Source organism: Dendrobates tinctorius, unplaced genomic scaffold, assembly GCF_039654945.1.
Source record: "Dendrobates tinctorius isolate UK_male_01 unplaced genomic scaffold, ASM3965494v1 ptg000492l, whole genome shotgun sequence".
Classification (NCBI taxonomy): Eukaryota; Metazoa; Chordata; class Amphibia; order Anura; family Dendrobatidae; genus Dendrobates; species Dendrobates tinctorius.
The window spans coordinates 1-14,854 of record NW_027362153.1 but is presented as its reverse complement, the minus strand read 5'-3'; the positions used below and the strand labels follow the sequence as shown (position 1 = coordinate 14,854).

Below are 14,854 nucleotides of genomic sequence, written 5' to 3'. Positions count from 1 at the left end.
CTTGACGCGGTGGGATGGCCTTTACGTTTTTTTATAACCAAAATCACGTTAACTAAGTACCCGATGTTATTTTCTTGCACTATTGCTATTTATTTACTGCAGGGACTTTCCTCATTTAGTTTTTACCTTAGGTTTACATTGATATATGTTTAAGGAAAAAATGCCACTTAATGGGAATCTGTCACCTCATTTTTGGCCTATAAGATGCGGCCACAGCCATCAGGGGCTTATCTACAGCATTCTGTAATGCTGTAGATAAGCCCCTGATGTAACCTGAAAGAGAAGAAAAACAAGTTAGATTATACTCACTTGGGGGTCCGGTTCAGTCCGATAGGCGTCACGGTCCGGTGCCTCCTATCTTCTAGCGTTGACGTCCTCTTTCTTACTTCTGCCGCAGCTCTTGCGCAGGCGTACTATATCTGCCCTGTTGAGGGCAGAGCAGAGTACTGCAGTGTGCAGGCGCCGGGAAAGTTCAGAGAGGTCCGGCGCCTATGCACTTCAGTACTTTACTCTGCCCTCAACAGGGCAGATAAAGTACGCCTGCACAGGAGCCGCGGCAGAACTAAGGAGGAGGATGTCATCGCTAGAAGATGGGAGGTGCCGGACCGGACCGTGACACCCATCAGACCGGACCAGACCCCGGTGAGTAGAATCTAACTCGTTTTACTTATCTTTCAGGTTACATCGGGGGCTTATCTACAGCATTACAGAATTTTTGGCCGCATCTCATAGGCCAAAAATGAGATGACAGATTCCTTTTAACCTGTATTTCCTTCTGTTTCTATGCTGAGGAGTCAGGAGAGCGATCTCTCATCCACTGTCAATTACAAATTAGCTGTCAGTCAACAAAGCTGTAATCACTGTATAGGACCACTACTGGACTCCTAAACCTCTCCCCACAAAACTCTATACTACTCTGTGTGGTTCTTACTGCTCTATAACATGATATCTGCAGTTTAAAATCAAAACTAAATGACAGGTTTTCTTTAATGGTTCATTCCCATCTTCATAAATGGATATTGCCGGATAGTACTTGTAAATTCTAGCAATTTACTACTCATTAAAATTTTCAATCGTTTAAGACATTACTACTTATCTTTTCTTTAGAACTTGTTGCCTTAGAGACCGACCACTGCTGCTAGACAACAAAACATAAACGGTTGTTAAATAGTGTATACAAGCTCTTTTCTATTGAGCTTAGAAACAATGTTTTGAAGCGGGCTGGGATCACCAAAGTGCGCTATTACCACTTAATCTTTTTCTTTCCAAGCTTCAGTGATCGGCTTACAAACTAGATAGCAGTGGTGGGCAATCTCCAAGGCAACTAGCAGTAAACAAATAAAAAAGTGTTACTGGGCTTTGTCCAGTAAAAACAAGTTGTAATTTATCATGTGATTAAGTGGTAACTTGTTGACTGATGTATGTCCCACCGCTAACCCTGCATTAATCAGAAGAATGGGGAATTTCTATCCCAATTATGAAGAAATGCGGCAGGTTTTTGCCACTGTACCATTTATTCTTTATGGGGCTGCGGGAAAAAGATGAGAAGAGCGCTCCGCAGCCCCGCTTGGGATGAGTGAAGCAGCGTTCAATCGTGTGCATTGCCACTACATTCTAATGTGTACAAAAGCTTGTAAATAGGAGTTGTCCCATGAAAACAAGTTAACTCCTTTAATATCTCAAGAACGCCTACAAATTTTAAGAAGCATTAACTTGCGGAAGTGCTTGTTTTTACTGTCTGACAATATCCAAATACCCATATACGGGAATAAATCAGATGAGCAGTAGATAGAGGTAGGAAAACTGGGCCAATAGACGTAGCATACATTTAGGTAGCACTCACATCTCCGGCGTTTTAGACTTGTTCTTGCCATTGAAAAACTCAGGTAATGCTCTTCGTTCAATGGCATGTACACTGCAGAAGAAATTCCAATAAAAGCAAAAATGAAATGGATTGTGATAAAATATACAGTATATATATAAACAATCTTTTGTTACCTATTATAATCAAACCATGCAGCGTAGCTGGGGATGATAATGTGGTGTGTCTGTTCAGTTACATTATCTTCATGAAGATCAGAAGTCTTTACTTGCTCACTTTTGAGCCCCGTAGGGCTCTCCTCTTCTTCCTAGGAGCACAAACGAAAAAGCACACTCAGGCCTTGTTCACACGGTGCTGTTCCTGCCAAAACAGGAAAGCGATCCCTGTACATGGAGAAGTTTGAGTGCTTAGATATATTTGAACTTTGTTTATAGGTAAAAACATTATCCTAAATGCAAGTTTTAAATCCTACCATCCCAGTACTGATTTTGGGCTATGTATTCCTATCATACGCCAATGGCATGTTTACGCCAGTTATCAGTAATTTACACTATATATACCATTGTTTGCACACCGTTTAAGCCTCTCTGCTCATAGTTCACAACATTAAACTAGAAGGGCAGATATAAATTAATTTTGAAGTGTTACTGAATATCAGAAAGACTATTAACTGAAACAAGTAAGTTCGTAAGCAGATTGTAGTGAAATATGTATTTGTATGGATTATGACCAGCAGTATCTGTTCTAGGCAGCAGCTCTTCTCAAAGGTCCTGACCTATGTTACCCTGAGAAAAAGACAGTTTTCCTGGTCTCAACCCCAGGAGGCTTTCCTGAGAACACACAAAGAGGAAACATTTCACACCTTCTGGCGCCTCTGCAGTGAGACACTATTTACTATGAGAAAGAAAGGTTATACAAACAGCGTTCAGAGAAAAATAATGTATTCATTTGTACAGTCACCATGATCCAGTCATAATTAGAATATTAACCTGAGAGGCTTGTCTAGAAATCTGATCTCCAGGTTAAATCTATAAATTAGGCTTTTACACAAAGGAAGATGTGCACAGACTGAGGGACAGCCAAGCTGGTGTGAGCCATTCCATATTCACCCCCCCAACAGGGAGCAGAATGCCAGACTACAAAGTTTAGACATCTCTGTTAAGTTTCTCACTTTTATTTTTCCACTGTTTTTGCATATTTGTATGTCACTGTTTATTTCCATATTTTTATATCCTTTTATTGTAAGCACTGTACCTTTTCTATTAAAGCTTAAAACTTTAATAAGTTTGAACCTTGTATGCTCTAAAGAATCCATAGCCTTAGAGGGTATGATCCTGGTGATTGGCGGATAGTAGTAGCAGTATTTCCGGGACTCATTGCCCGTGTGTTCGGTGAGTGGTGGCAGTGTGTATGAGCGGGGTGCGTGGCCTGTGTCGGGGTGTGATTTATGCTCCTATTGCAGCATAGCGCAGAGGTGGAATGCTGGACTGAGTGAGAGGAGACAGATTAACTCTTGCAGGCGCAACCCCAAGTCACGTGCTGAGAAGTGGGTAACACAGATGTTTGAGACCATTTTTAAACAATGAAATCCACAGCAGAATGCACCACAGATTGATCTTGGCTGAAGTACAGTGCAGTTAATCTTTGGATTTTCAGCATAAAATCTACCATTATTCAATACAGATTATTATTTTTTAATCATAAGAATAAAACATAAAAAAATTTACATGCATTTACAGCAGTATTGCTTAAGTTTCTGGGCAGATTTGACAACAAAGATATATACCGTATATCATGTATTTTGAGTGTTCATACATTTGTAAGCTTTGGTTTCCTTTGTACCAGGGGATCGAGCCAAAGAGGCAACATTAAAAGTAGAAGCAGAGTAATGTCAAAATGTCAACTTGTGTAACACGGACCTTAGTGATAGCATCCATACTCTCATCTTCCTGTTCATCTGGTAAGAAAAAGGTGATCGTGTTAATGACAATGTTGCTCTGAGCCAACAGATTGTGGCTTATATATGTTTTTAGGGAAGGAAGGAGGAAAGGAAGGAAGGAAGGAGGAAAGGAGGGAAGGAAGGAGGAAAGGAGGGAAGGAAGGAGGAAAGGAAGGGAAGGAAGGAGGAAAGGGAGGGAAGGAAGGAGGAAAGGGAGGGAAGGAAGGAGGGAAGGGAGGGAAGGAAGGAGGGAGGGAAGGAGGGAGGGAAGGAGGGAGGGAGGGAAGGAGGGAAGGAAGGAGGGAAGGAAGGAAGGAGGGAGGGAAGGAAGGAGGGAGGGAAGGAAGGAGGGAGGGAAGGAAGGAGGGAGGGAAGGAAGGAAGGAGGGAAGGAAGGAGGGAGGGAAGGAAGGAGGGAAGGAAGGAGGGAGGGAAGGAAGGAAGGAGGGAGGGAAGGAAGGAGGGAGGGAAGGAAGGAGGGAGGGAAGGAGGAAAGGAGGGAAGGAGGAAAGGAGGGAAGGAAGGAGGAAAGGAGGGAAGGAAGGAGGGAGGGAAGGAGGGAGGGAGGGAGGGAAGGAGGAAAGGAAGGAGGGAAGGAAGGAAGGAAGGAGGGAGGGAAGGAAGGAGGGAGGGAAGGAAGGAGGGAGGGAAGGAAGGAGGGAGGGAAAGGAGGGAGGGAAGGAAGGAGGGAGGGAAGGAAGGAGGGAGGGAAGGAAGGAGGGAGGGAAGGAAGGAGGGAAGGAAGGAGGGAAGGAAGGAAGGAAGGAGGGAGGGAAGGAAGGAGGGAGGGAGGGAAGGAAGGAAGGAGGAAAGGAGGGAAGGAGGAAAGGAGGGAAGGAAGGAGGAAAGGAAGGAAGGAGGGAGGGAAGGAAGGAAGGAAGGAGGGAGGGAAGGAAGGAAGGAGGGAAGGAAGGAAGGAGGGAAGGAAGGAGGGAAGGAAGGAGGGAGGGAAGGAAGGAAGGAGGGAAGGAAGGAGGGAAGGAAGGAGGGAAGGAGGGAGGGAAGGAAGGAGGGAAGGAAGGAGGGAAGGAAGGAAGGAGGGAAGGAGGGAAGGAAGGAAGGAAGGAAGGAAGGAGGGAAGGAAGGAAGGAGGGAAGGAAGGAGGGAAGGAAGGAAGGAGGGAAGGAAGGAGGGAAGGAAGGAGGGAAGGAAGGAGGGAAGGAGGAAGGAAGGAAGGAGGGAAGGAAGGAAGGAGGGAAGGAAGGAGGGAGGGAAGGAAGGAGGAGGGAAGGAAGGAGGGAGGGAGGGAAGGAAGGAGGGTGGGAGGGAGGGAAGGAAGGAAGGAAGGAGGAAGGAAGGAAGGAGGGAGGAGGAAGGAGGGAGGGAGGGAAGGAGGAGGGAGGGTGGATGGAGGGAGGGAGGGAGGGAGGGAGGTGGGTGGAGGGAGGGAGGGTGGGTGGGTGGAGGTGGGGTGGGAGGGAGGTGGGAGGGTTGGTGGTGGGAGGGAGGTTGGTGGTGGGTTGGTTGGTGGGGTGGGTGGATGGAGGGGTGGGTTGGTTGGTGGTGGGTTGGTTGGGTGGGTGTGGTGGAGGGTTGGTGGGTGGGTTGGTTGGTGGAGGGTTGGTGGATGGTGGGTTGGTGGTGGGTGGGTTGGTTGGTGGGTGGGTTGGTGGTGGGTGGGTTGGTGGGTGGGTTGGTGGGGTGGTGGGATGGTGGTGGGGTGGGTTGGTGGGTGGGTGGGTTGGGTTGGTGGGTGGGTTGGTGGGTAGGTGGGTTGGTGGTTGGTGGGTGGGTGGTGGTTGGTGGGTTGGTGGTGGGTTGGTGGGTTGGTGGTGGGTTGGGAGGTTGGGTGGGTGGTGGGTGGGAGGTGGGTTGGAGGGTGGTTGGTGGGGTGGAGGATGGTGGGAGGGAAGGAAGGAGGGAGGGATGGATGGTGGGTGGGTTGGTTGGTGGGATGGTGGTGGGTGGGAGGTTGGTGGGTGGAGGTTGGTGGGGGGGTTGGTGGGTGGGTTGGGTGGGTGGTTGGTTGGTTGGGTGGGTTGGTTGGTGGGTGGGTGGTTGGTGGTTGGTTGGTGGTTGGGTGTGGTTGGTGGGTTGGTGGGGTTGGTGGTTGGTGGGTGGTTGGTTGTTGGGGTGGGAGGTGGTTGGTTGGTGGGTTGGTTGGTTGGTGGGTTGGTTGGTGGGGTTGGTTGGTGGGTGGGTTGGTTGGTGGGTTGGTTGGTGGGTTGGTTGGTGGGTTGGTTGGTGGTGGGTTGGTTGGTTGGGTGGTTGGTGGGTTGGTGGTTGGTGGGTTGGGTGGTTGGTTGGTGGGTTGGTTGGTGGTGGGTTGGTTGGTGGGTGGGTTGGTTGGTGGGTGGGTTGGTGGTTGGTTGGTGGTTGGGGTTGGTTGGTTGGGTTGGTTGGGGTGGGGTTGGTTGGTGGTGGGTTGGTTGGTGGGTGGGTTGGTTGGTGGTGGGTGGGTTGGTGGGGTGGGGTGGGTTGGTTGGTGGGTGGGTTGGTTGGTGGTGGGTTGGTTGGTGGGTGGGTGGGTTGGTTGGTGGTGGTGGTTGGTTGTGGTGGGTGGGTTGTTGGTGGGTGGTTGGTTGGTGGGTGGTTGGTGGTGGGTGGGTTGGTTGGTGGGTGGGTTGGTTGGTGGGTGGGTTGGTTGTGAGAGGGAAGGAAGGAGGGAAGGAGGAGGGTTGGAAGGAGGGAAGAGGAGGGAAGGAAGGAAGGAGGAGGAAGGAAGGAGGGAGGGAAGATCTCTCTCACGACAAGAACGGAGGAGGAGGAAGAAGAGAGAGATCTTCCCTCCCTCCTTCCTTCCCTCCCTCCTTCCTTCCTTCCCTCCCTCCTTCCCTCCTTCCTTCCCTCCTTCCTTCCTCCTTCCTTCCCTCCCTCCTTCCTTCCCTCCCTCCTTCCTTCCCTCCCTCCTTCCTTCCCTCCCTCCTTCCTTCCCTCCCTCCTTCCTTCCTCCCTCCTTCTTCCCTCCCTCCTCCTCCTTCCCTCCCTCCCTCCTTCCTTCCCTCCCTCCCTCCTTCCTTCCTTCCCTCCTTCCTTCCTTCCCTCCTTCCTTCCTTCCCTCCCTCCCTCCCTCCTTCCTTCCCTCCCTCCCTCCTTCCTTCCCTCCTCCTTCCTTCCCTCCCTCCTTCCTTCCCTCCTTCCTTCCTTCCCTCCTTCCTTCCTTCCCTCCTTCCCTCCTTCCTTCCCTCCTTCCTTCCCTCCTTCCTTCCCTCCCTCCTTCCTTCCCTCCTTCCTTCCTTCCTTCCTTCTTCCTCCTTCCCTCCTTCCTTCCTTCCTCCTTCCTTCCCTCCTTCCTTCCCTCCTCCTTCCCTCCTTCCTTCCCTCCTTCCTTCCTCCTCCTTCCTTCCCTCCCTCCTTCCTTCCCTCCTTCCTTCCCTCCTTCCTTCTTCCCTCCTTCCTTCCTTCCCTCCCTCCTTCCTTCCTTCCTTCCCTCCCTCCTTCCTTCCTTTCCTCCTTCCTTCCCTCCTTTCCTCCTTCCCTCCTTTCCTCCTTCCTTCCTTCCCTCCTTCCCTCCCTCCCTCCTTCCTTCCCTCCCTCCTTCCTTCCTTCCCTCCCTCCTTCCTTCCCTCCTTCCTTCCCTCCCTCCTTCCTTCCCTCCCTCCTTCCTTCCCTCCCTCCTTCCTTCCCTCCCTCCTTTCCCTCCCTCCTTCCTTCCCTCCCTCCTTCCTTCCCTCCCTCCTTCCTTCCCTCCCTCCTTCCTTCCTTCCTTCCCTCCTTCCTTTCCTCCTTCCCTCCCTCCCTCCCTCCTTCCCTCCCTCCTTCCTTCCCTCCTTTCCTCCTTCCTTCCCTCCTTTCCTCCTTCCCTCCTTTCCTCCTTCCCTCCTCCTTCCTTCCCTCCCTCCTTCCTTCCCTCCCTCCTTCCTTCCCTCCCTCCTTCCTTCCCTCCCTCCTTTTCCCTCCCTCCTTCCTTCCCTCCCTCCTTCCTTCCCTCCCTCCTTCCTTCCCTCCCTCCTTCCTTCCCTCCCTCCTTCCTTCCTTCCCTCCCTCCTTCCCTCCTTCCTTCCCTCCTTCCTTCCCTCCTTCCTTCCCTCCCTCCTTCCTTCCCTCCCTCCTTCCTTCCCTCCCTCCTTCCTTCCCTCCCTCCTTCCTTCCCTCCCTCCTTCCTTCCCTCCCTCCTTCCTTCCCTCCCTCCCTCCTTCCTTCCCTCCCTCCCTCCTTCCTTCCCTCCCTCCTTCCTTCCCTCCCTCCCTCCTTCCTTCCTTCCCTCCTTCCTTCCTTCCCTCCTTCCTTCCTTCCTTCCCTCCCTCCCTCCCTCCTTCCTTCCCTCCCTCCCTCCTTCCTTCCCTCCCTCCTTCCTTCCCTCCCTCCTTCCTTCCCTCCTTCCTTCCTTCCCTCCTTCCTTCCTTCCCTCCTTCCCTCCTTCCTTCCCTCCTTCCTTCCCTCCTTCCTTCCCTCCTTCCTTCCTTCCCTCCTTCCTTCCCTCCTTCCTTCCTTCCCTCCTTCCTTCCTTCCTTCCTTCCTTCCCTCCTTCCCTCCTTCCTTCCTTCCCTCCTTCCTTCCCTCCTTCCTTCCCTCCCTCCTTCCCTCCTTCCTTCCCTCCTTCCTTCCCTCCTTCCTTCCTTCCCTCCCTCCTTCCTTCCCTCCTTCCTTCCCTCCTTCCTTCCTTCCCTCCTTCCTTCCTTCCCTCCCTCCTTCCTTCCTTCCTTCCCTCCCTCCTTCCTTCCTTTCCTCCTTCCTTCCCTCCTTTCCTCCTTCCCTCCTTTCCTCCTTCCTTCCTTCCCTCCCTCCCTCCTTCCTTCCCTCCCTCCTTCCTTCCTTCCTTCCCTCCTTCCTTCCCTCCTTCCTTCCCTCCCTCCTTCCTTCCCTCCCTCCTTCCTTCCCTCCCTCCTTCCTTCCCTCCCTCCTTTCCCTCCCTCCTTCCTTCCCTCCCTCCTTCCTTCCCTCCCTCCTTCCTTCCCTCCCTCCTTCCTTCCTTCCTTCCCTCCTTCCTTTCCTCCTTCCCTCCCTCCCTCCCTCCTTCCCTCCCTCCTTCCTTCCCTCCTTTCCTCCTTCCTTCCCTCCTTTCCTCCTTCCCTCCTTTCCTCCTTCCCTCCCTCCTTCCTTCCCTCCCTCCTTCCTTCCCTCCCTCCTTCCTTCCTTCCCTCCCTCCTTCCTTCCCTCCTTCCTTCCCTCCCTCCTTCCTTCCCTCCTTCCTTCCTTCCCTCCCTCCTTCCTTCCCTCCCTCCTTCCTTCCCTCCCTCCTTCCTTCCCTCCCTCCTTCCTTCCTTCCCTCCTTCCTTCCCTCCTTCCCTCCCTCCCTCCTTCCCTCCCTCCTTCCCTCCCTCCTTCCTTCCCTCCCTTCCCTCCTTCCTTCCCTCCCTTTCCTCCTTCCTTCCCTCCCTTTCCTCCTTCCTTCCCTTCCTTTCCTCCTTCCTTCCCTCCTTTCCTCCTTCCTTCCCTCCTTTCCTCCTTCCTTCCTTCCTTTCCTCCTTCCTTCCCTAAAAACATATATAAGCCACAATCTGTTGGCTCAGAGCAACATTGTCATTAACACGATCACCTTTTTCTTACCAGATGAACAGGAAGATGAGAGTATGGATGCTATCACTAAGGTCCGTGTTACACAAGTTGACATTTTGACATTACTCTGCTTCTACTTTTAATGTTGCCTCTTTGGCTCGATCCCCTGGTACAAAGGAAACCAAAGCTTACAAATGTATGAACACTCAAAATACATGATATACGGTATATATCTTTGTTGTCAAATCTGCCCAGAAACTTAAGCAATACTGCTGTAAATGCATGTAAATTTTTTTATGTTTTATTCTTATGATTAAAAAATAATAATCTGTATTGAATAATGGTAGATTTTATGCTGAAAATCCAAAGATTAACTGCACTGTACTTCAGCCAAGATCAATCTGTGGTGCATTCTGCTGTGGATTTCATTGTTTAAAAATGGTCTCAAACATCTGTGTTACCCACTTCTCAGCACGTGACTTGGGGTTGCGCCTGCAAGAGTTAATCTGTCTCCTCTCACTCAGTCCAGCATTCCACCTCTGCGCTATGCTGCAATAGGAGCATAAATCACACCCCGACACAGGCCACGCACCCCGCTCATACACACTGCCACCACTCACCGAACACACGGGCAATGAGTCCCGGAAATACTGCTACTACTATCCGCCAATCACCAGGATCATACCCTCTAAGGCTATGGATTCTTTAGAGCATACAAGGTTCAAACTTATTAAAGTTTTAAGCTTTAATAGAAAAGGTACAGTGCTTACAATAAAAGGATATAAAAATATGGAAATAAACAGTGACATACAAATATGCAAAAACAGTGGAAAAATAAAAGTGAGAAACTTAACAGAGATGTCTAAACTTTGTAGTCTGGCATTCTGCTCCCTGTTGGGGGGGTGAATATGGAATGGCTCACACCAGCTTGGCTGTCCCTCAGTCTGTGCACATCTTCCTTTGTGTAAAAGCCTAATTTATAGATTTAACCTGGAGATCAGATTTCTAGACAAGCCTCTCAGGTTAATATTCTAATTATGACTGGATCATGGTGACTGTACAAATGAATACATTATTTTTCTCTGAACGCTGTTTGTATAACCTTTCTTTCTCATAGTAAATAGTGTCTCACTGCAGAGGCGCCAGAAGGTGTGAAATGTTTCCTCTTTGTGTGTTCTCAGGAAAGCCTCCTGGGGTTGAGACCAGGAAAACTGTCTTTTTCTCAGGGTAACATAGGTCAGGACCTTTGAGAAGAGCTGCTGCCTAGAACAGATACTGCTGGTCATAATCCATACAAATACATATTTCACTACAATCTGCTTACGAACTTACTTGTTTCAGTTAATAGTCTTTCTGATATTCAGTAACACTTCAAAATTAATTTATATCTGCCCTTCTAGTTTAATGTTGTGAACTATGAGCAGAGAGGCTTAAACGGTGTGCAAACAATGGTATATATAGTGTAAATTACTGATAACTGGCGTAAACATGCCATTGGCGTATGATAGGAATACATAGCCCAAAATCAGTACTGGGATGGTAGGATTTAAAACTTGCATTTAGGATAATGTTTTTACCTATAAACAAAGTTCAAATATATCTAAGCACTCAAACTTCTCCATGTACAGGGATCGCTTTCCTGTTTTGGCAGGAACAGCACCGTGTGAACAAGGCCTGAGTGTGCTTTTTCGTTTGTGCTCCTAGGAAGAAGAGGAGAGCCCTACGGGGCTCAAAAGTGAGCAAGTAAAGACTTCTGATCTTCATGAAGATAATGTAACTGAACAGACACACCACATTATCATCCCCAGCTACGCTGCATGGTTTGATTATAATAGGTAACAAAAGATTGTTTATATATATACTGTATATTTTATCACAATCCATTTCATTTTTGCTTTTATTGGAATTTCTTCTGCAGTGTACATGCCATTGAACGAAGAGCATTACCTGAGTTTTTCAATGGCAAGAACAAGTCTAAAACGCCGGAGATGTGAGTGCTACCTAAATGTATGCTACGTCTATTGGCCCAGTTTTCCTACCTCTATCTACTGCTCATCTGATTTATTCCCGTATATGGGTATTTGGATATTGTCAGACAGTAAAAACAAGCACTTCCGCAAGTTAATGCTTCTTAAAATTTGTAGGCGTTCTTGAGATATTAAAGGAGTTAACTTGTTTTCATGGGACAACTCCTATTTACAAGCTTTTGTACACATTAGAATGTAGTGGCAATGCACACGATTGAACGCTGCTTCACTCATCCCAAGCGGGGCTGCGGAGCGCTCTTCTCATCTTTTTCCCGCAGCCCCATAAAGAATAAATGGTACAGTGGCAAAAACCTGCCGCATTTCTTCATAATTGGGATAGAAATTCCCCATTCTTCTGATTAATGCAGGGTTAGCGGTGGGACATACATCAGTCAACAAGTTACCACTTAATCACATGATAAATTACAACTTGTTTTTACTGGACAAAGCCCAGTAACACTTTTTTATTTGTTTACTGCTAGTTGCCTTGGAGATTGCCCACCACTGCTATCTAGTTTGTAAGCCGATCACTGAAGCTTGGAAAGAAAAAGATTAAGTGGTAATAGCGCACTTTGGTGATCCCAGCCCGCTTCAAAACATTGTTTCTAAGCTCAATAGAAAAGAGCTTGTATACACTATTTAACAACCGTTTATGTTTTGTTGTCTAGCAGCAGTGGTCGGTCTCTAAGGCAACAAGTTCTAAAGAAAAGATAAGTAGTAATGTCTTAAACGATTGAAAATTTTAATGAGTAGTAAATTGCTAGAATTTACAAGTACTATCCGGCAATATCCATTTATGAAGATGGGAATGAACCATTAAAGAAAACCTGTCATTTAGTTTTGATTTTAAACTGCAGATATCATGTTATAGAGCAGTAAGAACCACACAGAGTAGTATAGAGTTTTGTGGGGAGAGGTTTAGGAGTCCAGTAGTGGTCCTATACAGTGATTACAGCTTTGTTGACTGACAGCTAATTTGTAATTGACAGTGGATGAGAGATCGCTCTCCTGACTCCTCAGCATAGAAACAGAAGGAAATACAGGTTAAAAGGAATCTGTCATCTCATTTTTGGCCTATGAGATGCGGCCAAAAATTCTGTAATGCTGTAGATAAGCCCCCGATGTAACCTGAAAGATAAGTAAAACGAGTTAGATTCTACTCACCGGGGTCTGGTCCGGTCTGATGGGTGTCACGGTCCGGTCCGGCACCTCCCATCTTCTAGCGATGACATCCTCCTCCTTAGTTCTGCCGCGGCTCCTGTGCAGGCGTACTTTATCTGCCCTGTTGAGGGCAGAGTAAAGTACTGAAGTGCATAGGCGCCGGACCTCTCTGAACTTTCCCGGCGCCTGCACACTGCAGTACTCTGCTCTGCCCTCAACAGGGCAGATATAGTACGCCTGCGCAAGAGCTGCGGCAGAAGTAAGAAAGAGGACGTCAACGCTAGAAGATAGGAGGCACCGGACCGTGACGCCTATCGGACTGAACCGGACCCCCAAGTGAGTATAATCTAACTTGTTTTTCTTCTCTTTCAGGTTACATCAGGGGCTTATCTACAGCATTACAGAATGCTGTAGATAAGCCCCTGATGGCTGTGGCCGCATCTTATAGGCCAAAAATGAGGTGACAGATTCCCATTAAGTGGCATTTTTTCCTTAAACATATATCAATGTAAACCTAAGGTAAAAACTAAATGAGGAAAGTCCCTGCAGTAAATAAATAGCAATAGTGCAAGAAAATAACATCGGGTACTTAGTTAACGTGATTTTGGTTATAAAAAAACGTAAAGGCCATCCCACCGCGTCAAGGTGACCCTATTCGTTATGGTCCTAACCTCTAGTATTGAGGCCTTACCATATGTCTAATGACGTGAATGTGAATAAAGGTCGAGCAGTACTAAGACCCAGCCATAGGAAGCTGTATAAACGTTATACCCAGCTCAAAAAAAAAAAGGGAGGCTACACCCTTACCGGCACAGAATGCAAAACTTGAAACAGCCCAAAGAGATGAACTGGAATATAAGTTGGTGTGCATGTAGCTTGTAGGTGCATGTTCAGACTGGCCTCTAAATAGACAAAGCCTAAGATAAAATAAGCAAATGGCAATAATGCATGAATATAACTTAGGGTACTTAGCGTGATTTTGATTGGAAAAAAAATGTAAAAGCCACCCCCCACCATGTTTTTTTTTTTTCTACATATCAATCTACTCAGCTCATTGCCCACAAATGGGAGGGTGTTTACAATGTGACAGGTTCCCTTTAAGGTACTAATCTCTTAAGTTTCCAGAATAGATGCCTAATGTCTTATTTTTTCCCCATGTATCAATTCAGTATGTGAACACTGTGACATGGTATTTTCTGTTCACTAGATATTTAGCATATCGAAACTTCATGATTGACACCTATCGGCTCAACCCTCAGGAATACCTCACTTCAACAGCATGCCGACGCAACTTAGCAGGGGATGTCTGTGCTATTATGAGGTGCGAGTAACAGGGGTACTAATGCTAAAATGGCAATTTGTATGCAACCCTTTTCTAGCTCTTGGTGGTTTAGTATGTGAATAAATAATTTTTTTTAAATTTACTGTTGATTGTTGCAGGGTTCATGCTTTCTTGGAACAGTGGGGTCTAATCAACTATCAGGTTGATGCTGAGAGTCGCCCTACACCCATGGGACCACCACCTACTTCTCATTTCCACGTTTTAGCTGACACTCCATCAGGGTTGGTACCACTACAACCCAAAACACCACAGGTGAATTTCCCCTTGGTAGCATCATATCCAGTTGTAGTTTTTGTATGGAAATACGGTTATATAGGGTGAAAAAAAGCCATAAGTTGAACTTGATGGATCTTTTGACATTAGTTTACCTGCTGCACTATAATTCCTGCTAGAACTACAAATGTCTTATTGGAGCTTGATGGACCCCATTATAAGTCAACAGGGTTGGTTTGTCACATGACCGATCCGGCTGAGCATTGTCGCTTCTGTTCTATATAAAATCCACAATCTAGAATAAAACGACACACATGACCATAGTCCTATCAATAAAAATATTTTATTTAATAATACCATAAAAACAAGGTTTAATTAGTAAAAAGGCAAAGCATCAAGTATACATAATCATATAAATAGAAATTAAAGGGTCAACTAACCATATTATTGAAAAGAGGTTACATATGTATGTAGGGTCCCATACCACAGAAAATTATTGAAAAAATATATTATGTGACCGCTGGAAGCAGTGTACCAAAATCATGATATACTCATGATACAATAGTGTTGCATAAAAATGTATATAATAGTGCCATAGAAATATGTGATTATAAACATGTGTTAACACAACAACATACCAATGAAATAAAGTGTAACATATGTGCAACCAAAAACACAATTTGTATAATAAATGAACAATAAAGTGCAATAATGTCCAGCAGGGGTTGCTACACAGAGATAAAATTATGATCTTGTGACCATGAACGTATACCTCTTAACAAGTGAGAGCATATAGGGGCGCAATTCGGAGATAAAAAACCACCACAAATAGTACTAGAACAATCAGAAAACGGAATGGTTGCTGCCAACAACCAGACTATACTGTTAAATAGTTATACCTGTGGATTTATAAATGCTCCTACACGCCAGAGGTAGCTGCCCTTCCCCAACGCGCGTTTCGGCCAATTGCCT

General features: G+C 47.2%; 2 protein-coding genes across 3 annotated transcripts in view; one reads left to right on the top strand and one right to left on the bottom strand.

The window, feature by feature from the left end:
• The window catches only part of LOC141078044 (SWI/SNF complex subunit SMARCC2-like), a 61,371-nt gene extending 57,665 nt beyond the window's left edge, over window positions 1-3,706 (bottom strand). Inside the window, exons 1-3 of the mRNA XM_073564850.1 lie at window positions 3,638-3,706; window positions 1,999-2,129; window positions 1,844-1,915 (exon numbers count right to left, since the gene is read on the bottom strand). Coding sequence (XP_073420951.1) covers window positions 1,844-1,915; window positions 1,999-2,129; window positions 3,638-3,691 — 257 coding nt within the window. The 5' untranslated portion in view covers window positions 3,692-3,706. The remainder of the gene's footprint in view (window positions 1-1,843; window positions 1,916-1,998; window positions 2,130-3,637) is intronic.
• A 5,464-nt stretch (window positions 3,707-9,170) lies between these two features.
• LOC141078042 (SWI/SNF complex subunit SMARCC2-like) lies at window positions 9,171-14,005 on the top strand. Of its 2 annotated transcripts, none has more exons than XM_073564848.1 (5): window positions 9,171-9,231; window positions 10,844-10,974; window positions 11,058-11,129; window positions 13,535-13,648; window positions 13,768-14,005. In XM_073564848.1, exons 1-5 carry the CDS (start codon window positions 9,214-9,216, stop codon window positions 13,988-13,990), a joined length of 558 nt encoding a protein of 185 aa, XP_073420949.1. In that variant the 5' UTR covers window positions 9,171-9,213; the 3' UTR covers window positions 13,991-14,005. The 2 variants fall into 2 exon arrangements, with proteins under 2 accessions (XP_073420949.1, XP_073420950.1); XM_073564849.1 differs by having other exon boundaries at window positions 9,205-9,335.
• The last annotated feature ends 849 nt before the right edge of the window (window positions 14,006-14,854 follow it).